Source organism: Antechinus flavipes, chromosome 4 (genome assembly GCF_016432865.1).
Source record: "Antechinus flavipes isolate AdamAnt ecotype Samford, QLD, Australia chromosome 4, AdamAnt_v2, whole genome shotgun sequence".
Classification (NCBI taxonomy): domain Eukaryota; kingdom Metazoa; phylum Chordata; class Mammalia; order Dasyuromorphia; family Dasyuridae; genus Antechinus; species Antechinus flavipes.
Window position 1 is genome coordinate 177,213,648 of NC_067401.1, and position 24,566 is coordinate 177,238,213.

Sequence of the window (24,566 nt, forward strand, 5' to 3'; positions counted from 1 at the left end):
TTTTGCTGCAAAGCTGAGCCATGTTGTGCTACTAATAGCTAACTGGGAAGAATGTCTCAGTCAAACTAATCTATTCACTGGTGACTACAGGCTTCTTCCCTGATAATTACCTGTGTTACCTTCATCCTTTAAAAAATCTTCATTAGATCCTATCATGCCAGCATGGTGGCTGTTGTCTTGTATCTTTCTTCCCCTTCTCAGCTACTTTTTGAGAAAACTTCTTCTAATCTATGTGTCTGCTTCCCCTCTTCTCTAACTCCCTTATAAATTCTCTGCAATCTGGTTTTCAACTTCATCATTTCTCTGAAATCACTCTCTCTAAAATTACCAATGATCTTTTACTTACCCAATCTTATAGCCTCTTCTCAATTCTTAACCATTTTTTTCTAACATCTGACATCATTCATAACTTTCTCCTCCTGAACACTCTCTCCTTTCGGGGTTTTTGAGATTATGTTCTCCTCTGGTTCTCTTCCTCCAGGTCAATTGCCTCTTCTCTAATCTGTTTGCTGGATCTTTATCTATGTAAAGTCAACAAGCATTTCTAAAAGTCTACTATGTTCCAGGCCCTGTGCCAAGTACTGGGGATAAAAAGATAAAAATAAAAGAAGTTCCAAGTCTAATTGCAGAGGGATGTGAGGAAAACATAACCTGCAAATTGTAGAGGGCTGAAACTCTGAAAAGGTGTGCTTGAATCAGACAACAGAGACTTAAGGCTAATCACCTATTCGATGTGACATAATGGCTCTATATACATATATTTAGATGAGATGATGATGTGATGGCTCTCCTCACCATTGGTGCTTGCTGAATGTTTGGTGATGAGGTAATTGCAGGCAAGGATTGGAGGGCTGAGGTAGAGAAGTCGGGGTCACTCAGCAGCAGGATGAGGAGGAGAAAGACTGGAGACTCTGGACTCCAGAATCCAGGATACATCTTTGGTAAGCCACATGGCAGCTTGCCTGCCTTCTTCACTTCTCCCTCTAAAGACCAAGAACTTTCATTGATTCTGACTCTGACTGATCTTGAGATCCTCCAGGGAGCTAGCCCGGACATTATAGCAAACTATGTCCAAACAAGACATATACAAGATAAATTGTAGATAGTTCTCCCCAAAATCCTGCTTTCTTCTTCATTTCTGAGTTATTATCAATGACAATACCATCTTTCCAGTCATCTAGGTACACAACCTCATTGTCTCTATGACTACTCTCTTGGCTCTCTTCATATCCTTTGCAAAATGTGTCCTTTCTTTCTTTATAACATCTCTCTTTTAAGTCACTTTTTTTACACTCATACAGCCACTGTCCTAATTTAGTCCCTCATTACTTCTCCCCTAGACTATAGCAATAGCTTTCAGATTAGCTATCTTGACTAAATGGATTTTCTTAAAGTGTTGATATGATCATATCAATCAATTCTACCTCTTCTTAATAAACTTTATTGGGTACCTTATTAGCCCCGGGAGCAGATTAAAAAGTCATTTATTTGGCATTTAAAGATTGTGGCAATCTGGCTCCTTTCTACCTTTCTTCAATTATTTCAAAGCTCAGTTTGTGCTACTCATCATGAATCCTTCCTTAATACCTCCAACTGCTACCATTTCCAAACCCAATCAACTTGTATTTATTTTGTAAATATTTTATCTACATATATAAGTAAATCATTTTCCCTCCCAATCCAAAAAGGGTAAGTGTTCCTTGAAGCTAGGTTTAGTTTTATATTTTTATCTCCAGAACCTAACACAGCTTGACACATAGTAGACCCTTAGTACATACTTATTCAATTGATTCATTCATAATAATTTTTTCTTTGCATAATAGTTTGTGCTTGTTTTATATATTTACAATATTCTGTTTTTATATTATGGTCATTTGTATATTCTACCTACTAGACTGTAAACTCTAGGAACTCAAGGATTATATTTATTTAACTTTTAGCACCTAGTATACGTTGCATACTGTAGGCATTTAATAAATTTTTAATAAACTAAGTCGAAGTAACTTTCAACATAGCTAGTAACTAGTAAGTAGAAGATGATTGGTTCTTATCCTCCATTTGGCTTCCAGTCCATTATTTTTTAAATTATATTATGTTTTCCCTATTATCTAAAAACAATTTAAAAATAAATATTTAAAGTAGTTTTAGAGTAAGGGATAAAATCCTACAAAAAAGTAAGGGCCTATTAGAGTGATATGTTATATAAGAGGTGAGATATGGTCACCATGTGCAGTGTTTTAACTCAACTGTTTTTCTTTATTATAAGGAAGGATTCAATTTGGGAGGCATAGGGAGAAGGCATATTTTATATATGAAAATTATTGTCATATAAAAGCAAATTTATTTTAAAGGAGGAATGGTTTGGAAGTAAGTTGTAATGGTGATAAAGCCTAGAGCTGGAATCACTTCCTCTTGTTTTTCCTTTTAAATTTTAGGTGTTTTCTCCATTTGACTTAGTATATCTTTTACTCTGGAAAAATAAGAACCAAAAAGATCCCCCACTAAGAAAATCTGAATACTGACTTTTAACTTCACTAACCTCACTCACCTATCCCCTGATGCTAACCATTTAAAAAATATTCTGCATGTAGGTGGAAAAGCGCTTGGAGCTTGTGAAACAAGTATCTCATAGCACCCACAAGAAGCTGTCTGCATGTCTCCAAGGACAACAAGGAGTAGAAGCTGATAAACGATCAGTAAGTGACCTATTTCCCAGAATAAGTTGGATTTTAGCTATTAAGGCATTGTCAGTAGGCTCCTTATTTATTTCAAGAAGATTATTAGGCTCTTATGTTTTTAGAACAAGTAAAAGTTAACTTACAAAATTCAAGTTTACCCTTTTATGGTAGGATTATCATTGCATCCACACAACCACATATCCCCTGGTCTCATGTGATATTTCTACCTTCCCCTTCTCTTATCAGTAACCACTTAGCTCTATGTCAAACAAAGTAATGATAAAAGAGTTAAAAATAATAGTAGCATTAGTCACCTATTTAAAGAAATTACTACAATATGTGCAAGGTTATACCTTTAGTAACCTGTTGTTGCTGTGACATTGTTGTCTCAGTTCTTCTAAAATATTCTATTTGCACATAATAACGCAAGGTTAATGTTGAGAGAAATAGTTAAATGTTATCATGCTAGAGTACAGTATTGGTGAGTAGATTAATGCTGGTGTTATTTTCCTGTAGTATGGTCAGCTTACAATATGGAATTTTCCTTTGTTGTGGGTTTAGTTGTTTTTCAGTCATATCTGAATTTACATTTCACCATTTGAGTGGCAAAAATATTGGAATAGTTTACCATTTTCTTCTCTAGCTCATTTTACAGCTGAAGAATCTGAGGCAAACAGGGTTAAATGACTTGCCCAGAGTGACATAGCTACTAAATATCTAAGGCCAGGTATAAACTCACAAAGATGAGTCTTCCTGACACTGGATCTAGCATTCTATCTCTTGTGCCACCTTAGCTACCCCAAGATTTTACTTGTACATCTGCAATCTTGTATTTATACCTATGAATTTATTGTACAGGGTAGACATTTATCTGGAAGATCAGTGGTATTTGTTGAGTGAGAACTCAAGTTTTTTTGTATTTATGACAATCTGGTTTCTTCAGTGATTGAGTCTACTGGGTCCATTTAAATATCATGTACTTTACTATATATATTTTGTTGTATGTCTATGCCTGTCCAGGATGTAAGTAAATGTCATGACTAAAGCTGTATGTCAGTCCAATCAACTGAAAATGGCTTAGCTACATTGATCAATATTGTGATCTGTAATGGGCTAGAACTCTGGAGAAATGTACTTGAAACAAGGATTCTTACAAGATGTAATTCAGTGGAATTGATAAGACAATGGTTATCTAGTTTACATATGCTTAGTACTTAGCATGGTAATGTAATAGTTCTACAGTTGATGTAATTGTAATATAGTATTTAAACTGAGGACAGGCCAGCCACCATGAGGGTCTTTATCTTTGAGTCTCTTCTCGAGTCCATGTCTAAGTCCAAAAGTTTGAGCTCCAGCCTCTAGTCCTCAGTCCTCAGTCCTCTGTCTTCTGTCTTCTGTCCTCTGTCTATCTCCCAGTCTGTTTCCCTCCCAGATCTCTTAGCTCTTATATATACTCTTGTAAGTGCATCATCATAGGCGTCAATCTTATAGAATAGGTGCCATCTTGTAAGTACTAAGTACATGTAAACTAGAGAATCATTATCTCAATTTCACTGAGTTAACACCTTTCTGTAAGATTACTTCTCCAGAGTTCTGACTCTCTACAGTGATCCATGACAATTCCAAAGAACTCATTATGGAAAATGCTATCCATTATCTGAGAGAAAACTGAAGAAATCTGAATACAAGTTGAAGCTTATTATCTCTCACTTTATTTTCTTGATTTTTTTTTCACAACATGGCAGATATAGATGCATGTATAATGGGTATCATATTTCTTGCCTTCTCTATTAGTGGAAGAGTGACTGGAGGAAGGAAGAAAACTAGAAATTGAGAACAGAACAAAGAGAACATTGTACATATTAACAGCAAGAGTATGTCATAATCAACTGTTATGTCATAATCAACTCCTCTCAACAATGTGATGATTCAAGGCAATTCCAATAGACTTGGGATGGAAAATACCATCCACATCTAGAGAGAAACTTTGGATACTGAATGTGGATCAAAGCATAGTACTTTCATCTTTTTTTCTTTTTCATGATTTTTTTCTTTTGGTCTGATTTTTCTTGAACGACATAAAAAATATGGAAATATGTCTAAAAGAATTACTATCTATATCAGATTGCATGCTGTCTTGTAGAGGAGGAATGAAGGAGAGGGAGGGAAAACATTTGGACAACAAATCTTACAAAGATGAATGTTAAAAACTGTCTCTGCATGTGCTTTTACATGTAAAAACAAAATACTATTGAAAAGAAAAAAAAGAAGATTGAAAGCTGAAAATAAAAATTTCATGTCAGGAAATAGAAAACTTTTTTTGAGGTACACAGATGCAAGTTGATCTAAAATCTCTTCTTTAGAAATTCTTTAACAATTTCTTCTTTTCTTTAGGGTTTAGTTTTCACAAAATTTCAAAAAGAAAAATAATTGCCAAACATTATGTTAACACTATCATTCATAATCCTATAACGTTTAATCTGATGAAATTTACATATTTTAGCAAATGAGATCTGGTAAAAAGAATTAGTAAAAAGAAAACAACCAAAAGGTTAACTAGATAAACAACTAAACTTCAGTGTCACCTTTTTGTCATAAATACAATAAAATGCCTATCTGTAATACCGGAATAAAGCACAAACTTCCTAGTTGTCTTAATAACTGATTGCAACCTACATCTCCAGATTTATTTTTTAAATTAGACTTTGTTATTTTTCCAAATTACAATTTTTGTTTTTCTGGCTACAACTTCCCATCCCCACTGAGAAAGTAAAAATAAAAAATTTAAGGTTATTTTTTAAAAAGAAAAATAAAAAACATTAACCTGTTTGCTTTTTAAACTAAGAATCAACAAAATAAAACTTTATTTAACAAATATTTTGGGGCAACTAAATGGCTCAAGGGATAAAGCACTAGTCCAGAAATCAGGAGGACCCGAGTTCAAATCTGGCCTCAAACACTTAACACTTCCTAGCTGTATGACCCTGGACAAGTCACTTAACTCCAGTCACCTCACCAAAAGAGATATACATTTATAAAATGTTTAAATAATATGTTTCAATTTCATATAAAGGAGAGGGAAAGAAAGAAGAAGATAAAAGGGAAAGGGAAAAGGCAAGTAGATAGTAAGGAAAAGAGGGTGCTGACAAATGATCAGCAAGTGAACTATTTTCCAAGAAAATGTTAAACTTTTCTTTTATGCCCATTGAATTTGAGACATGTCTCTAATTTTCAACAAGGAGCCTTAAAGAGACAGGAGGTAGTTCAAACCAGAACCACTACCATCTCAACCATTAATCTCCTCTTGAATCTAGATCCAAGAATCTAGGAATTTTATTGCTTCCCAGAACACCACTCCTATTTCTAACTCTCTACAGCTATCATTAGTGTTAGTAACTTTCATGGAAAAGGGGCCACTAGCAAACACTATCTTTGCATTTAAGATAACCCTAGGCTTCCAGCTCATATTCCATTCTCATACATATTGGCAAATATGACAAAAAAGGAAAATGACAATTGTTGGAAGAACTTCAGGAAAACAGGCAATTATTTACTGGAGCCAGGAATTAGTTTAGCCAATTCAAGCATTTTATGCTTAAAAAAGGCACTAAACCACCTTTTGATTCAGCAGTACCATTACTACACTTATATCAAAGAAGAAATTAGAGTATAAATATTTATTGTAGTTCATTTTGTAGGACGCAAAGCCTGGCAATGAAGAGAATGTCCATCTATTGGGGAAATGGCTTAAATATGTTATATGGATATAATTTGACATTATTGAACCATAATAATAACAAAATGGAAAACTTCAGAGAAGATTGGGAAGACATATTGTCTGATGCATAGTGAAGTGAATAGAATCAGAATGATTTATTTAAAAAAAAAACATGATCAATACAATGTTACACCACTATTCCAGAGGATCAAAGAAAACACAAGCTATATACTCCTTATGGGTGATGAACTGGAGATAAAAAAGAAGCATACATATTTGGTTACAACCAATTTTGGAATTTGTTTTGCTTGACTCTGCACATATATTATAAAAATTTTCTTATTTTTTGATCGGTTGGCAGTAGAGGGGTGAGTTTATTAATGTTTATTAATGAGAAAAATTAATTAAAAAAATTTAACATTAAACCTAGTTGAGAGAGTAATTATTTCTCTAACATTTTATCTATTTATAGGTTATATGGTTTATTTTTTTGTGACCTCATCTTTCCAACTAAGTTGATTAATGGTGTAGGCTACCTGAGTATATTTCAAACCTCTAAAGCTTATCTCTTTACTCTAGGACACACACACAGAGACACACACAAACACACACACTCATACATACATACATGTCTTTGGTCTGGAATTTGACTGGGAAAGTTGATTGATATATTATCTGATATTTGTTGCCTTCTAATAGTTGAATTATACATAAATAGTCTACATGTTATCTCCTCCCTGAGAATGTCTTGAGTGTTCTAGAAGACATAAACCATGTTTTTTGTCTTTCAGTAAATTTCAGAAAATGCCTGACATATAATAAACATTTACTAAATGGTTGTTGACTGACTTACTGACTAGGAAATTGAAAAAGACCAAAAACACAGTCCCTGCCCTCAAAGAACTCAAATTCTAATAAGGGAAATAGCATATAAATAATTATGTACATATAATATATAGAAATTTGTAATATATATATGTATACATATATACATTATATATATATGCATACGCACACACACACACACACACACACACACACACACACACATATAGAATGAATATGGGAAATAATCTCAAAGAGAAGAAGGCACTAGCAGCAAAAAGGACCAGACCTTTTCAGGTCTCTTGCAAAACATAAAATTTGAGCTGTCATTAAAGGAATTTTAAAAGGTTAAGAGACAGAGACAAGGGGACAGGCATTCTGGTCATGGGAATAGCAATGCAGAGTAATGAAACTGAGAGAAAGGAATGCTGTGTATAAAAAAGCAGATGTAGCTGCATCACAGAGTATGTAGAGAAGAATAAAGTAAAAAAAATGGAAAAATAGAAAGGATTAAAATTTCTAAAAGATTTAAATACTAAACAAAATGCTTTATATTTGATCCTAGAAGATCAAAGCAGCTAACAGGCATAGTGAATGGAGTGACAGGCCTAGAGTCAGCAAGTCATATTCCTGAATTCAAATCCAACCTCAGACAATTACAAGCTCTATAGCCGTTGGCAAATCACTTAACCTTGTTTGCCTTAATTTTCTTATCTGTAAAATGAGCTAAAAAGATAAATGGCAAACCATTTCAATATCTTTGCCAAGAAAATCCCAAACAGGGTCATGAAGAGTCAGAAAAAACTGAAAAGAATTGTAAAAATAACAACAAAAACAGGAATCCACTGGTGCTTATTGAACAAAAAGGTAACATGATTAAATTTGTGCTTCAAGAAAAATACATGAGTGAAGAACAGTCATAATCACTTTCTCTTTTCTTTCTCAAAAGAAATTTCCACTATAGTCATAAATTTAGAAAGCAGAATAAAAGATAATGTGAGAAGTCATCATGTAGTGTAGCTTCATGAAGTTTTGTTAGGATAGGGAAACCTGGTGGTATGTGCCTTAAACATCTTGAAGGGGTTGGTTTGACAATAGAATGACTTGAAGACTTGTTTGAATTTTTTTAAAAAATCAGATAAAGTCAGTTTAACAAAAACCAACATTTATGTATATACTATGATCGCTGAGTGACTTTTATTATTCTTTTAAGTATTTTGAAAAATGTAATTTCAGTAATATACGGGGGATTTGTTTCCATCAATGTTTACCAGCCAAAGTATTTCATTCCCTCTATCCCTTAGAAACATAATTTCATGAATTGAATGCAAAAGTATTTGTCATCTGATGTCCAACTTCCATTAATAATCTTCTCTAAAGTGAGTGATTCTGTTTCTTGGACAATAGTCAAGAATTTGTACTTCATATTAAGATGCAGAGATAGGACTTTAGGGGAGGGATCCAGTTCACAGAAGGTAACTTTGAGTCCATTGAATCCATCCCACCTCATTTTACAGATGAATTAACATGCACAGAGAGGTTAAATGAATTGTTCAGTTACACAGCTAATCAGTGTCTGAAGTATTAGTTGATCTCATTTACCTAGTTCCGATGTCCTATGTCTTTGCTACTATTCCATGTTGTATGTATATATGTAAAATTGCATATCAATGTATAATTCATATCCTTATCCTTGTTACTATAAAAACATAGTAAAAGAGTAAATGTTGTGTAGCATTGTCTAATCAGTAAATAAATATAAGGAATAATATAGGAAGAGTACTACTTTCCTGAGTCCAATTTACAGGAGGAAGTTTAGGTGAAGGAGGGGAAGGGATCAAGCAAGTACCTACTGTGTGCTAAGATACTCTGAAAGTACTTTTAAAATATTATCATATTTAATCCTTATAATAGACATCTGAGATAAATGCTATTATCATTTCCATTTTTCAATCGAGGAAATGGAGACAGATAGAGTTTACATGAAGTGCCTAGAATCATAACATGTCTGAGGCCAGATTTGCATTAAAGCTTTTCTGACACAAGGCCCACTCTCTATTTATTTCACTAAATAGCTTTTGACAAAAGCTTCTAGCTTGTTATATTATTCCTGCCCATTGATGGAAAATACCAAGTGGTAGTTGATAGCCTTTTTTATAGCCTTCCCTCTTCCACAAACATTTCCTAGGAATAAAGGAAGATCTGGAGTGGCAAAACAGTTCCTTCTCAAATTTTTACTTTTTTATTAACCCATTTTTCATAAGAGCATTCAATGGCACTTACCTAACACTCAGGAAAGATAATTTATTTATTCATTCTTCAAAATTATGCTTTTGTCCTGTATGCGCCCCCATTATCTTTATGTTTCTTATCTTTTTCACACATTCTTTTTCTCTGCTTTTTTCCCCTGAAATACATCATTCAATGTGTATGTATATTTCAAAGTAATTGGTTTATTTTGAGTTTTATAGGGGAGGGGGAAGAGTGGTGGTATTACTGCTTTAATATTCTGACTCAATACAACATATTTTTAATGATGATTTTTTTTGCACATTTAACTTCTTGTTTCAGTATGGAGTTTTCTCCATTGACAACAGAAATTTCTGGGTAGTTGTTTGAGATCTTGCTGTTTTGCTGTATCTAATACAGCTTTGGAACATTTCTCTCACCAAATTTTTATTTTTTCAGAAAAAGTTACCATTGACAGCACTGGCTCAGTGTTTAATGGAAGGATCAGCCATCTTGGGGGATGAAACACTCCTTGGGTAAGACAACATTCTACACAAGTTTGTGTCAAGTCAATACAAAAATCCTGAAGCTGTATTAAGCACATTCTAGCAATGTCCTTGAACTTTAATCATTGAATAGCAAAATGCCTTAAGCAGTTCCCTCAGAAGTAACACTTGAGGATACTTATGAGGAAAGGAGATATCTATAGTGAATGTTGCTCATTTGACGATTAGACTATGGTAGAGGCAAATAAATATTTTCTATAGATATGGGATATGTTTAATTCTGTAGACCATGAAAATCAACAAGCAATTATTAAGTGACTGCTATTTTTAAGGTGCTGGAGGATATAGAGACAAAGCAAAACAAAAAACATCCCCTGCTCTTATAGGGCTTAAATTCACTGGGGTTGGAGTAGGGGTGGGAAATAGGTAAGAAAGAAATGATTTGTCTCATCCTAATCCAGATAATGGGTTGAATTAATTTTTTAACCAAATTTTATTATATACAGAAAAACCTTAGGTATATGCATTCAAGTGCATGTAGTTTCTAGTGTAGAAGAAATTCAATTTGTGGTATTGGTAAACTTTAAAAAATTATATAGTTCTTAGTTCTAAAGTCCATATGTATTTATAATCATATGTTCCTTTTAACTCTGCAACTTGGGATTTTTAAAAGTTGAATGAAGGAAAACTTAAGTGTTCTAAAAGTAATACTTTATTATTTACAAATAAATATGCAGGCAGCAAGGGAGATTTGCATTAAATATAAATTTTAAACAAATAGTTATTTATCACTTCAGCAGGTTACTTAGTGAAGGTCTAAAGTCTCCTTTGGAGAAACACTCTTTCACCAAGAAATCATGGAATTAGTAAAATAGAATCAAATAAACCCTATTTGGAGAACCATTTTCAAGTGCATTTACCATTTCAAAATATTAATTCACATTTCTAAAAGATTTTAAAATTTACAGAATATTTTCCTCACAACCCTTCTAAAAGTATATAGTAATAGTATTATTATCCCTACTACACAGAAACAGACACTGAAGTTTAAAGTGCTTGAGTTGCTTATGATTATACAACTAACAAGTGTCGGAGCCAGGATGTCATCTATCTTACCTTTTGATTCTAATCTACTTCGTTTTCTTAGCCTCAACAAAAGAGTTTTTTTTTTTTTTTCTAGAACTAGAGGTGGAAGAGGACATGTCAAGAGAACTCTCCTCTTTTGTGTACATACAGAAAGAGGAATAATGCTTTGGGGGGGGGGGCATTTATATTCAGAAGATGTGAGAGTATCTGCCTCTACCTCCTTAATTCCAGTCACATAAGAGGTCCTACTCCCCTCTATCCTAATATGGGTTGATTGGCTTTAATTCTAGAAGGAAAAGGGAGAGAGTAAATGTGGAAGTGTGATATCCAGAAGAAGAAAACACTTTTTGGTTTAACATCCCAATGAAGATTTACTCAGCCAAGATAATGAGTATACTGGAGAAGTACTATCCCTTTCTATTGACTTTTACATTGTTTTGTTATTTTTGTTTTTTGCAGAAAGATGCTGAAACTATGTGGTGAAACAGAGGACAAACTAGCCCAGGAGCTTATTCATTTTGAATTACAAGTAGAGAGAGATGTGATTGAACCATTGTTTGTACTGGCAGAGGTAATGAATGGATAAAATACATATAAATGGGAATGAATAGACTAGCATCTGAGACCCTCTGCTTTACAAACATCCTTCCTTCCCTTTCCAAGCTATAGCTTGCCTCCTAGTGTTACAGGAAAATGAATAGATTTTTCATCTGTGATTTGCCATGCCTATCTTTAAAGTGTGAAATTATGATTAATAGATCAACAAGTAGATCACTATCTCCTTAATAAAAACCTTGAAGCTTGACATGATATACATATTAATTGTGAATACTATGCCTTTTTCCCATCAGCTTCCTAAATCTCCAACCTTCAACCTTTCTATACAATCTGGTCATTTGTCTGGTGCAAGAAAATGAGTAAATAATTATTTATCAATGTGCCTGAAAATGAAGAAAACATATTCAGTGTCAGAGATTAAATAGCGTTTGTTTTCTGGTTAATTGAAAGGGTATATTCGGTCCTAGGTCCTTATTTCTTATTCCTTATTCCTGATGTCAGGTCATGTCTGATAATTCTTTGTATTTAGTGACAATTGCTTTAGTTATTTTCTAACATTGTCAGATATTTTTTAAAAGATTTCTTGAATCTTTAGGATTTTGCTTATATTGGACCATCCATTTTTTAATTGTAATGTTTCCGTTGTTTTTCTGCTATAGATGAATATTACATTGTTTAAGTCACTCATTTTGACTTTGGCTATTGAAATGAAAATAGGTTTTCCTAGTTTCCTTAGGGTCAGTGTTAATTTTTTAATGCCGAAATTTATTCATTTTATTTCCTTATATGAATGATGATTTCTATTTTTAGTACAGGTTCACATTCTGATTCTCACTTTCTATTTCACGTTTTTCCTATTGCAGAAGAATAGTCATTTTTAAGTTATTCTAAAAGGAATAAATATTTAATAAAAGCCCCTCACAACAAAAGAGAATGAACTGCATGAAAATAATTTTAGAGTTTCTCTAAAGGAAAAAAAAAGTCTCACACAACCAAAAAACACTTTATTAATTTTTTAAGCATAAAAATGTGTCTATTCCTCTTTAGAGAAATATACATGTTTTATTTTTTAAAGTATTTTTCAGTAAGAAGAGTGGATCTTTATCTTGTTTAATACAAACGTGCAGAAGATTTATTCTCTTCTCTTTTTAGTGATTCATTTTGAATTATGCCTCCATTTTGGTTCTGCCTACCACCTCATCCTCTCTTCTGGCAAGAGCTGAGCTGCACTGTCAAATTGCATTCTAGAAAAGACCTAATTGAATAAAAGGATCTATATGGAATTTTATTTTGACAAGCCAGTGAAGTTTCTTTAGCAAACCCATGGTGATAATCCTTAGAGATTCATGTACATTAGATTCACCTAGATTTTATTTTTTATTATCTTTTATTTTTTATTATAATTTTTTATTGACAGCGCCCGTGCCTGGGTAATTTTTTTTTACAACATTATCCCTTGCACTCACTTCTGTTCTGACTTTTCCCCTCCTTCCTTTCATCCCCTCTCCCCGATGGCAAGCAGTCTTATACAAGTTAAATATGTCACAGTGTATCCTAGATACAATATATGTGTGCAGAACCAAACAGTTCTCTTGTTGCACAGGAAGAATTAGGTTCAGAAGGTAAAAATAACCTGGGAAGAAAAATAAAAATGCAAGCAGTTTACATTCATTTCCCAGTGTTCTTTCTTTGGGTGTAGCTGCTTCTGTCCATCCTTGATCAACTGAAACTGAGTTAGATCTCTTTGTTGAAGAAATCCACTTCCATCAGAATACATCCTCATACAGTATCATTGTTAAGGTATATAATGATCTTCTGGTTCTGTTTATTTCACTTAGCATCAGTTCATATAAGTCTTGCTAATCCTCTCTGTATTGATCCTGCTGGTCATTTCTTACAGAACAATAATATTCCATAACATTCATATACCACAATTTACTCAACCATTCTCCAATTGATGGGCATCCATTCATTTTCCAGTTTCTAGCCACTACAAACAGGGCTGCCACAAACATTTTGGCACATACAGGTCCCTTTCCCTTCTTTAGAATCTCTTTGGGGATTAAGCCCAGTAGAAATACTGCTGGATCAAAGGGTATGCACAGTTTGATAACTTTCTGAGCGTAGTTCCAAATTGCTCTCCAGAATGGCTGGATATATTCACAATTCCACCAACAATGTATCAGGGTCCCTTTTACTATCTTTTAAAAAAGTTTTTTATGCCTTTTATTTCCCAATATGTTTCAAACCTCACTTACCTCTTTTGTAACAAAGAAAAATAATAAATCAAAATCAACATTATTATTTTTTATTATTACAGGTAGAAATCCCAAATATTCAAAAGCAGAGGAAGCATTTAGCAAAGTTAGTACTGGACATGGATTCTTCAAGAACAAGGTATAATGGGAACAGTTTTTGGTGTGTGGTTTGTGCTAGCTTATCAGATGATTGTACTAAGAATGCTTAACTTGTTTGTCAGGTGTTCATCCTGGTCTGAGGTAAAAATGATAGGTATTATAGGCTTTTAACCTTTGTTAAATTCTTGTTATGTTTTTAGATGTGTCTCCCAAAGTCACAAACCTCTTTTTATTTTGTGGTCAAGCATCAAAAGCCTGACATTTTAAAATGTTTTGTAATACCTCTTATATGTGATAATATTTTTATGTGTTTCTTGCATATAACATATATTGTATCATTTCCAGGTTTCAGGTTGCTTGTGAAGATTTTCTAGGTAATACTGCTAAAACCTGCTAAATGATATGACTTAGTATAATTTAGAAAAACCTGACAATTATCCATTCAGATTTACCTTCCAGTAATTAGTTTATTGGTAAAATCTACTTCAAACCTTATGGATCCCTTAAACAACAGAGCTATAGAAAGGATATCAAAGGAGGATAGACAATAAAATACATTATAATTATATCCTATCATAATAGTAGGTCAGAAGTGCTGCAACATTGCAACAAGATTCAATGGAATTTCAGTATTGATGCTGGACACCATCACTGTTGGGGTAGCTAGAAAGCTTCCCTATGGAATTCTTGCTCTGGTTATTCTTTTTATAGGCTTCCTACTGTGCTACAAGCTGGATCTCAGACCCTGCAGCATTCCTGAGATACAAACCACATAACTGCTGCTTCCTTCTGCCCTTGCTCATTGCTCAATTAACAGGCTAGAACTTTTATTGTACCTAACTTACCTTTGGTATGCTACTCCTAGGTGCAGGTCTCCTTATTTTGCCCAGAATCTATATTCTGTCAGTAAGCAGTGAGCAACAGAGCTGGAATTTGTCATATTCCTGAACCTTACAAAAGTTTAAGATCTTGTATGCTGGATTTGGGACCACTTCTTGCCCTATAGGGGCATCATGCTCCTGGACAATCCCTCCAAAGTTTTCACTTTCCACCTTTTTTCCCTTTTCTCTACACTAATCTGGGCTAGAAAAATAACTATGATTTCTTTTTTTTTTTTTAATTTCCTCCATCAAAATTCAATTTGATACATTTTCTAGATATATTTGGAGAAGTTAGGCAGGAAAATTCTGGAGGACTTCTTCCTATTCCACCATCTTGATTCTGCTTTACTTCATTATATCTTTACTGAGGTATGTTAAGCAGAGCTATATGCTGTTTTCTATGTTATGTCATGTTGTTGTTCATTTATTTCAGTCATGTCCTATTTATCATGACCCCACTTGGAGTTTTTTGGTAAAGATATTTCAGTGGTTTGCTATTTCCTTCTCCTTCATATTTTACAGATGAGGAAACTAAAGCAGATAGGGTTAAATGACTTGCTCAGTGTCACACAGCTAATAAGTGTCTGAGGCTAAATTTGAATTTAGGACTCAAGACCTAGAGCTCTATCCACTGTACCACCTATCTGGTTCATGTTACATCATATCTTAATATAATCACCCTCCATGTTTCTGCCCTTTATTATACTGATCCACAGATTTACTCTTGATTTCTTCTCAGTTTTGTTCCATCTGATTCAAGTTATTTATCAACAATTCCCCATTTAGATCAATATTTGTTTTGGGTTTTGATAATTTCATGATCTTAATTTCTAAAAATAATTATATTTGATTTATTTTAATATGCAATTTATGATTTTCTTTCTCTGTTTTTGCTTCCTCAAGTTTAGTGACCAAAATTATATTTATGTCATAGAAGGAATTTGATACAGCTCTTTTACGTATTTTTCATATAGTTTATATAGTATTTGAATTGATTCAATGTTAGCATAATACAGTATTATCAATATTATATTATGTAATTAAATATAGTATTCTAATTGATTAAATGTTAAATGTTTGGTAGAATTTACTTGTAAAAGTGAAATTTGGGAGTGGAGGTGGGGTGGGGGAGGTGGGACAGAAAAGGGAGTTAACATTGCTTGTTTAATTTTCTTTTCTAAGATAGGATTATTCAAGAATTCTGTTAATCTGAGCAATTATATTTTTGTAAATATCCATCCATTTCATTTAAATTGTCAGTTTTAATGGCATATAATTGGGCAAAATAGCTCCTAATAATTGCTTTGATTTCATCTTCATTGGTGTAAATTCGCCCCTTTTATTTTTGATTCTCATAATTTGGCTTTCACCTTTCTTTTTTTTAAATAAAATTAACCAGTGATTTATCTTTTATTGGGTTTTTCCTTTTAAAACCAGATTCTAGCTTTATTTATTAATTCCATGTTTTGTTTTGTTTACATTCAATTTAATATTCTCTCCATTTTTCAGAATTTCTATTTTCATCTTTAATTGAAGATTTTAACTTTTTTCTTTTTTTAATTTTCTTTTTCAGTTATACATCCAATCCATTGCTCTACTTTTTCTCTTTATTATTGAATTAAACATTTTACAATATAAAATTTCCCACAAGTACATCCTACAAAATTTCTATGTTGTCGCATTGTTGCCATTATTTTTAAATAAATTATTGATTATTTCTATGATTTGTTCTTTGGCACACACATTCTTTGGCTTTTGATTATTTACTTTCCATTTAATTTTAATCTATGCTTCCAAAACCAAATTATTAAATATAATTTTAGTGTATCATGTTCAGAAAATGGAATGTTTTATTAGTTTATCATAATAGCAATTGTTGTTATTTATGATTTTCTGCATTTATTTATGAGGGTTTTGTGAACTAATAAATGGTCAGTTTTGGTAAAGGTACCATGTACAGGCAGGGGTGGTAATTGATGAGGTTTAGGTTTGGGGGTTTCCTTTTATAGGGAACCAAATGATAAGGTCTAGATTTAGGGAACCAAAATGAGATTATGGTTTCTGGTGGGTAGGGTGTTAAATGATAAGGTCTAGTGGCAGATTCAGGGTTCAGAGAACCAAATGGAGAGGTTTGGCTCCCCTGCATCCCCTTGGGATTCGGTCCAAGAGTAGGGAGTTTGGGAGAACCCCCTTCTGGCAGTGCAGGGATTCTCTATAAAGGAATTTAAAAAGTTGAAAACCTAGACTGCTAAAAGAGGTTTATTATAGAGATTGGGAAGTAAGGTTAGAAATCCCAACAGAGAGTCATAAAGTCTTGTTAGGAAAGTAGGTGAGGGTAAAGAGAGGGTAGCACTGGAAAAGAATATTATTCCAGTGGGCAGAGGCTTCTGTGGCATAGCATGGCATAGCTTAGCTTGGCATAGCATGGCATGTTTAGAACCTCTGCAAAGAGAGAATTTTAAATTGGCTCTTTTATAATAAGAGCTTTGGCTATAAGCTGAAAGGGACTAGTGGGTGGAGTCCCAAATTGGCTCATCTACAAGCTGGGTTTCAGCTTGAGCTGGAATTTGAATAGAATTGAATGAGTTTCTTTAATTCAATAAGTTTGGAATTCTTTTATTCAGGACTGAACCTAGATAACAGAATGAAACTGTCTTGTTTTCCTCTGGCAGGGTCCCTCATGGAGGCTGAGTAGAAGATTTTCTCCTTCAAGGAGTTTTAGAGTTTGGGGGTCCCTTCTTCAGTAATCATGATTTCAGAAAAAGCAAAAGCTAAAATAGACTTAATTAAAAGAGATAACTGGAAAAACTATATTTTGTTAAAGAGTATGATAGACAATGAAGAGTACAAAACATATACGCATCAAATGATAAAGCATCCAAATTCTTAAAGGAAGAATTATATGAGTTACAAGAGAAAATAGAAAAAAATTACTAGTGGGGACATCTCAATTTTCCCCTTTCAGAACTAGATAAATTTAGCCATAAAATAAATAAGAAAGAAGTTAAATTAGTATGAGAAATTTGTGTGGGACAGTATCGACCACAAAAACAAACAGAGATTCTCAGAATAAGAAGAAGCAAAAAGGGATTTATTATCTCCAAGAAAGTGCATCTCACATGTGACAAGGTGTTTGTCAGTAAAAGGAATGCAAAGTAAAAACTGCAAAATACAAGATTAAATAGCTTAAATGCAAAAGCCCCCACCTCCCTGCCTGGCCTTTCCCCCCTCTGTTTGAAGAAATCCCTGTTTACATTCTAATCCTGGAAATCTATCCCAGAAGTAAAAGAATAAATTATCTTTAAAAGAGGTATTTAAATGCTAATTAAGAGACGGTGGGAAACAGGAGGGGACAAACATCTGCAACATTTTTTTTAGTTATAGCTGCATTTGTTATTATAAAGTCTCAAGTCACAATTAAGGTATAGTTTAAGGCTATATTCCCATGCCAGTGTATTCACTCAGTTTATCCCATACAAATCTGAGGAAAAACTTAAATGGAAATAGAAAGGAATATACCTTTTCTCAGTTGTACAGTTTATCCCATTTTTCCTTTACTACTCTTATTTTTAAAATAATTTTTGTTCTTTTTGAATATGTCCAGTTTGCATTTTTTCCTTTGAGTCTTTGCTTGTAGTTGCTTTCCCATTGTTTTCTTCTAAGTTTGTGTGTTGATTTCCCCTATCATCATAATAGTTTTTTTTTTTTTTTTTATGATCAAGTTTTTTTTTTTTTGTTTGTTTTTTTTTTGTCTCTTCTTTTTTAGTCTCTCTCTTTTTTTTAACTTTGAACTTCATGTAAAATTGGGTTCTGTTTACCTTGGGGAGAGGAGGGGGTGATGGGGGAGGACTATCCAAGCTTCAAGTTTTTTGACACTGCTGTGCTTCCTAGATGGTGTTGTTGAGGTGTGAGACATAAGGATTGAGTGATCCCCCCAGTCGGTGCAGCAGATTCTTTGGGAAAGAATTCATAATTCTGACTGTAGGTGAGGTTTGTGGCAAAAATACATTTATTACACTGAGAAAATAACTCAGTGGGCTCTTCCAAGAGGAATTTAGCAAAGGTTGATTTTTAGCAAAGATGGGTTTACACTGAAAAATAACTTCTTCAGTGGGCTTTCTTGATTAGAATTAGCAAAAGTTTTGGGTTTGGCCTTTGATTATATTGGGGTTTTTTGACCTGAAGCTAGGTAGAGATCTCCAGATGAGTTTGAGAGCCTAATTTTCAATTCAATTAAGGGTGATGATTATGCCCCAGGCCAAGCTCTCCAATTGAATTGTGGGTGGAGATCACCATCTGGGTGTTTTCCCTAAGAACTGGAGGGTAGGACCCCTTCCAGAGGCTAGGAGGAGTTGAGATTTTAGGGTTCTTCTAAACCTGTCCACCACCCACCCAAAGATCAAGGGGGACACAGTTTACATCATTGTGATCCAAAAAGAGTTGTGGCCAGTATTTTCCTGGTCTATACCTTTGTCTTTACCCAGAAGGGATCCCTGATAGCTACAAGTGCTACTGATCCTAAAGTGCTATTGCGCCCCAAGATTCCCTGCTCCTTTGTGACCGCAGGCATTAATATTTCTCTCCATCCTTGAACTGACTCAGAATCGGATGTTTATAATAGAGTTTTCAAATAGTGTTCAGTCCTGTGCCTAGTGCCAGTACAGGGGTCCCTTGTAATCTTTTTCTTACCACTTTTCCAATTCTCTTACTCTCTCTGGGCTGAGTTCAGCAGTAGAGAGTGCTGCTTTTGTTACCACTCCCAAGGCCCAAAGTTAGTATTACCAACTATGTACTCTTGGCCAGTTTCTATCCCAGTGACACAGACTTCTCTTTCCAAACTTCTTGTTGCCTTGGCCTAGAAAAATAATCTTACCCTGACCTTTTGTTGGCTATGCCATTCCAGAATTTACTTTATGGTATTTAAATTTCATTTGAGAAAAACATTTCCTCTACTCTGCCATTTTGTCTCTATCTCCCATTCAGTTCAATGTTAAGCACTTACTATGTATAATGTATATAATTTTTACCCTCTGACAGTTTATGTACTATTGGGAGGATTGTATACATATCAACTAACAAGCAATTATTTACATATATATATATATATATTTGCTGAGGCAACTGGGGGTGACTTGCCCAGGGTCACACAGCTAGGAAGTATTAAATGTCGAAGGCCAGATTTGAACTCAGGTCCTTCTGACTTCAGGGATGGTGCTCGATCCACTGCTCCACCTAGCTGCCCTAACAAGCAATTATTTAGCACCTACAATATGCCAAGAACGATACTAAGATACTAGAGATAATAGAGGGTTGGGGGGATTATTTGTTTTTCTTTTTTTATTAAAGTTTTTTATTTTCAAAACATATGCATGGATAATTTTTCAACATTGACCCTTACAAAACCTTGTGTTCCAAATTTTCCCCTCCTTCCCTCCATACCCTTCCCAATAGCAATTAATCCAACATATGTTATTGTTTTTCTTTTTACAAATATGATATGAGAATTCACAATCTGCTAAACCACAAAACAAAAACAAGAATTCTATAGAGTTTATCGGTAGGGTAATTTGTCTAAGAAGGAAATATTTAACTCCATTAAAAGTAAAGTGCAAGCAAAATTTAGAGAGATACAGGATTCTTGACTCAGTAAAAAGGTAGATGGTATTCAGTTTTATGTTGATAGCAACAATCCAAAGCACTTCTGTGATGCCCTGAAGATTATTTAAGAACCAAAAATCTCTGGTGTATCTCAACTACTCACCAATGATGAAGCCACACTAATCAGTGATAAAAACACAATCCTGAAGAGATGGACTTAACACTTTTGTAATGTTCTTAACAGACCCTCATCAACCAATGTTGAAAACATTGTTAGCATATCTCAGGTTGAAGTCAATCTCTCTCCAGCCAAACTTCCATTTGAAGAAAAGGAATGTCACTAAGCTCCTCTCAGGTGGCAAAGCACCTAGTGCTATTTCCATCCCAGAAGAGATCTACCAGATAAGGAGTCCACTATTCACTCAGATGCTGATTGAAAGATTCCAGGTTATATAGCAACAGATGATTATCCCCAGGAGAACAAGGATGCTTTTGTGTTCATCACTGTGAAGAATAGGTTGCTCTGTGATAGTCATTATAAGTGTAATGTTCTCTATTGAGGTTTTCTTGGGGTTTCTGGGAGCAGCCTTCATTTCAGTTCAGTAGTCACCACATGAATAGCCAGGGGTTAAAATCCAAATCCTTTATTGCCTCCTTCAAAATCTTGTCTCCTTCACTTGGGGCTTGGCTAGTTTTTCTGGAGGTCTATCTCTCTCCTTGGTTCTGAGAGCTTGAGCTCCCACCTGCTTTCTCTGGCTTCTGAATCTCCCCAACTTCCAAGGGTTTGTGCTTTAGCCTCCAGCCACAACAAAGATGGAAGAAGGAATGAATCTGTCTCAGCCTCCAAGAGTTTCTAGTGTGCCTATCTTTTTTGGCCCTGAGAGCTTTTCACTTAACATGTTCCACACTGAGTATACACCAATCATTATTTGTTTGTTGTAAGATCAAATCAATGCTAAACTAGATTTAACCATTGTCTCCTCAATTCCACTTAGTGCCTTGTTTCACGTTCTGGCCCATAGTGGCTCCTTATAGGATTAAATCAATCATACTGAACCATGCTAAATTAGATAACTATTGTTTTTATCAATTCCACTGATTTAGTACCTTGTAAGAATCCTTTGTTTCAAGTTCAGAGTTCTGGCCCATAACAATGGGATCTTGCCAGAGTCTTCTTTAATCATCTGACCTTTCATCTGGCAGATAGTTATCTACTCAAGAATCAGTGTAGTTTCGGAAAGGGCCAAGATATTATTAATATGGTGTTTACCACCTGATAACTCCAGAAGAAATGCTAAGAGCAGAACTATGATCTATATACAACATTTATTGACCTGCCTAAGGCCTTTGATTCTGCCATTCATGAGGGCTTGTAGAAGATTATGGTGAAATTTGGTTGCCCAAAGAAGTTCGTAAGTATTATATTCCAGTTCCATGATGGTATGTTTGCACAGATTCTGGATCATGAATTCTTACACTTTCCCAGTCATCAATGGAATGAATCAGAGATGTGGGCTTGCTCTCATATTTTTGCACTTAAGGAAACTGAGGGTCAGGGAAATTATGTGACTTGTTATGGTCATGTAGGTAGTAAGCATCATAATCAAGTTCTAGCCTGTATTTCCAGACTTACTTCACATTACTCTGTGTGCAAGCAAACTAACGTCATCAAATTGGTCATCAAATTCAGCATTCCATCTCTCATTTCCATGTCTGTTTAGACATGAACATAATATTCTTCATCTTTAGAATTTACTCTATCTTCACTACCATCTTAAAAACCTTAGCTAAGGTTTCTCATTCTCTACAAAGCTTTCCTCCTACTTATTAAAACTTTTCGTCCTTTTAAATACCCTCACATTCATTCATTTGTGTATATTCTTTGTATTTACTTATCTTTGATATGAAGTTTTTGCTTTGTTACATAGGTACACATTATTTTCCCTATTAGACTACAAAGTTCTTAAGGCCATGGATTGTAACTTCTGTCTTTGTATTTCTAATATGTAGTATAGATTCAGGCATAGAGTAGGTACTTGTTGTTTGTCCTTCATACTCAAAGAAGAGCAATGACATCATAATACTGTTGTCAAGGTACAGTGTGTTTGACTGTGGCTAATCAGTCCAATGCGAGCTCTGAACACTATGTCCCAGGTTGGGTACAAATAGTCTGTTTGGACATTTGGGATGGAAATGTTTCTAGATTTGTAAATTTCTCATTTCTTTTGTGCTGCTATGATACTGCTTTGCTCATAGATCACAGCAGCAGGTATGCCATGCTAGATAGTCCTATGCCAGTGTCTCCCATGTCTCACAATTGTTACTGGAGTTCTTCCAAGTGACCTTAAAAGTGTCCTAGTACCACTTCTTCTGACCTTGTGAGAAAGTTCCTTGTGTAAATTCTCCATAAAATAGTATTCTAGGTAAAGGCCACCCCACTAAAGTTGCACTGTTTGCAGTAGTTTGAAAGCCTGACAGTTCAGTTTGAGAAAGGACCTCAGTGTTCCATTTCTTATCTTGCTAGGTAATTTTCAGAATCTTACTAAGACAATTCAAATGGAAGAAATTCATTTTTTTCTGGCATGGTGCCGGACTGTCCAGATTTCATAAGCTTATAATAAGGAGGTCAGCACAACAGTTCTATTTGGTAGGTAGCCTTATATCTCCTCTCAAACACTTTATTTTGGACTCTCCCAAATGTTGAGTTTGCTCTGGCAATGAGTATACCAACCTCATCCTCTGTGTGTAAATCCCTGGAAAATATACTGCTGAGGTAAGTGAACTTTTACCATAATATTCAAAATTTCTTCATTTGCTTTAACTGATAGTTCCATATATAGATGGTGTGGTGCTAGCTAGTGGAGAGCCTCTATTTTCTTAGTATTAATTGTCAGGCCAAAATCACTACAAACAGTAGAAAATTGATTCATACTCTGTTATATTTCAGTTTCAAAAGCTGCATTAAGTATACAATCATCTGTAAACAAAAGGTCATGCATCAGTTCTTCCTCTACTTTAGTTTTGGCTCATAAGATCTTTTCAAATTAGCCTGTAATTGGTATCCAGGCCTGTAGTGTTTTTCTTCTTTAAAATATAATGGTTCTCTCTGGGAGCAGGTTTCTTGGGGGAGGTTTTCTAGAGGCAGCCTTTCAGTTGAAAGTAATAATCACTCCAAATACAGCCAAGTGTTAAAAGTTCAGATCTTTTATTGCTTCCTCCAAAATAACCCAGTTAGCTTTCTTTGTGGCCTATTTCTCTGCTTGGTTCCAAGAGCTCCCTCCGAATGTCTCCAAATCCAAAGGTTTGTCCTTTAGCCTCCAGCCAGCACAAAGGTGGAAAATGGAATGGATCTGACTCCTCTAGCTCAACTCCAAATGTCTCCAAGGTGAAAGTTGGAATGAATCTGTCTTGCCTCCGAGAGAGGGTTTCTCTCTGAAGTCACTTGATGCTCACTTGACTTTTTGGCTCCAAACACATCCCTTTTGTTCAGCATTTGGGAAAGATCCACCGCCCAGTGCCCACTTGCAACTTTTATATAGAGTACCCCAAGAAAAAGCCCAGACCCTCCACCAGTACCCTTCATATACATTCTGATTGGTTTTATAGGTTGTGTTCCATGATTAGGAACTGGAATGTTGACAGGTTATAAATCTTTCTCTCCCCCCCCCCCCCCACCACATGATTTTTAAGAAACTGAAACTTAGGCCTACTTTAGTCAATGGTTTTGCTTTGCCAAGAAGGACACTATCTTTCCATGTTCATCATAGTTTGGGTATAATAAGCATTTGTGCCCACTGTGCCACAGTACCTTATGATCTTCTCTAAAGGAGCATCTTTGTCTAATCCTCATATAATTCTTTTGCAAACCTCATTGGCATTTTCCTTAGCCAAATGTCTGGTCATTATTTCTGTGGTAGCATTATCTCCACTGGTTCTTATTACATCTGTTTGCAAATGTCCCACAAAATCAGCAAAAGGTCCATTGGGACCTTGCTTTATTTTTGTAAAAGCTTTACTTCCATCTTTCTGTCCAGGGAGAGAACTCCAAGCTTTTATTTTAGCTTTAGAAATTTGCTCATACACTGTTATGGTATAATAAATCTGTTCTGAACTTTCTGCATACTGACCTT

General features: G+C 34.6%; 1 protein-coding gene across 3 annotated transcripts in view; it reads left to right on the plus strand.

Moving 5' to 3' along the window:
- ARHGAP44 (Rho GTPase activating protein 44) overlaps positions 1-24,566 on the plus strand; it is a 176,024-nt gene that overhangs the window by 24,682 nt on the left and 126,776 nt on the right. For all 3 annotated transcript variants that reach the window (XM_051995581.1, XM_051995580.1, XM_051995579.1), the window contains exons 3-6: positions 2,592-2,696; positions 9,910-9,986; positions 11,502-11,613; positions 13,921-13,997. In XM_051995581.1, the coding sequence (XP_051851541.1) occupies positions 2,592-2,696; positions 9,910-9,986; positions 11,502-11,613; positions 13,921-13,997 (371 nt within the window). The remainder of the gene's footprint in view (positions 1-2,591; positions 2,697-9,909; positions 9,987-11,501; positions 11,614-13,920; positions 13,998-24,566) is intronic.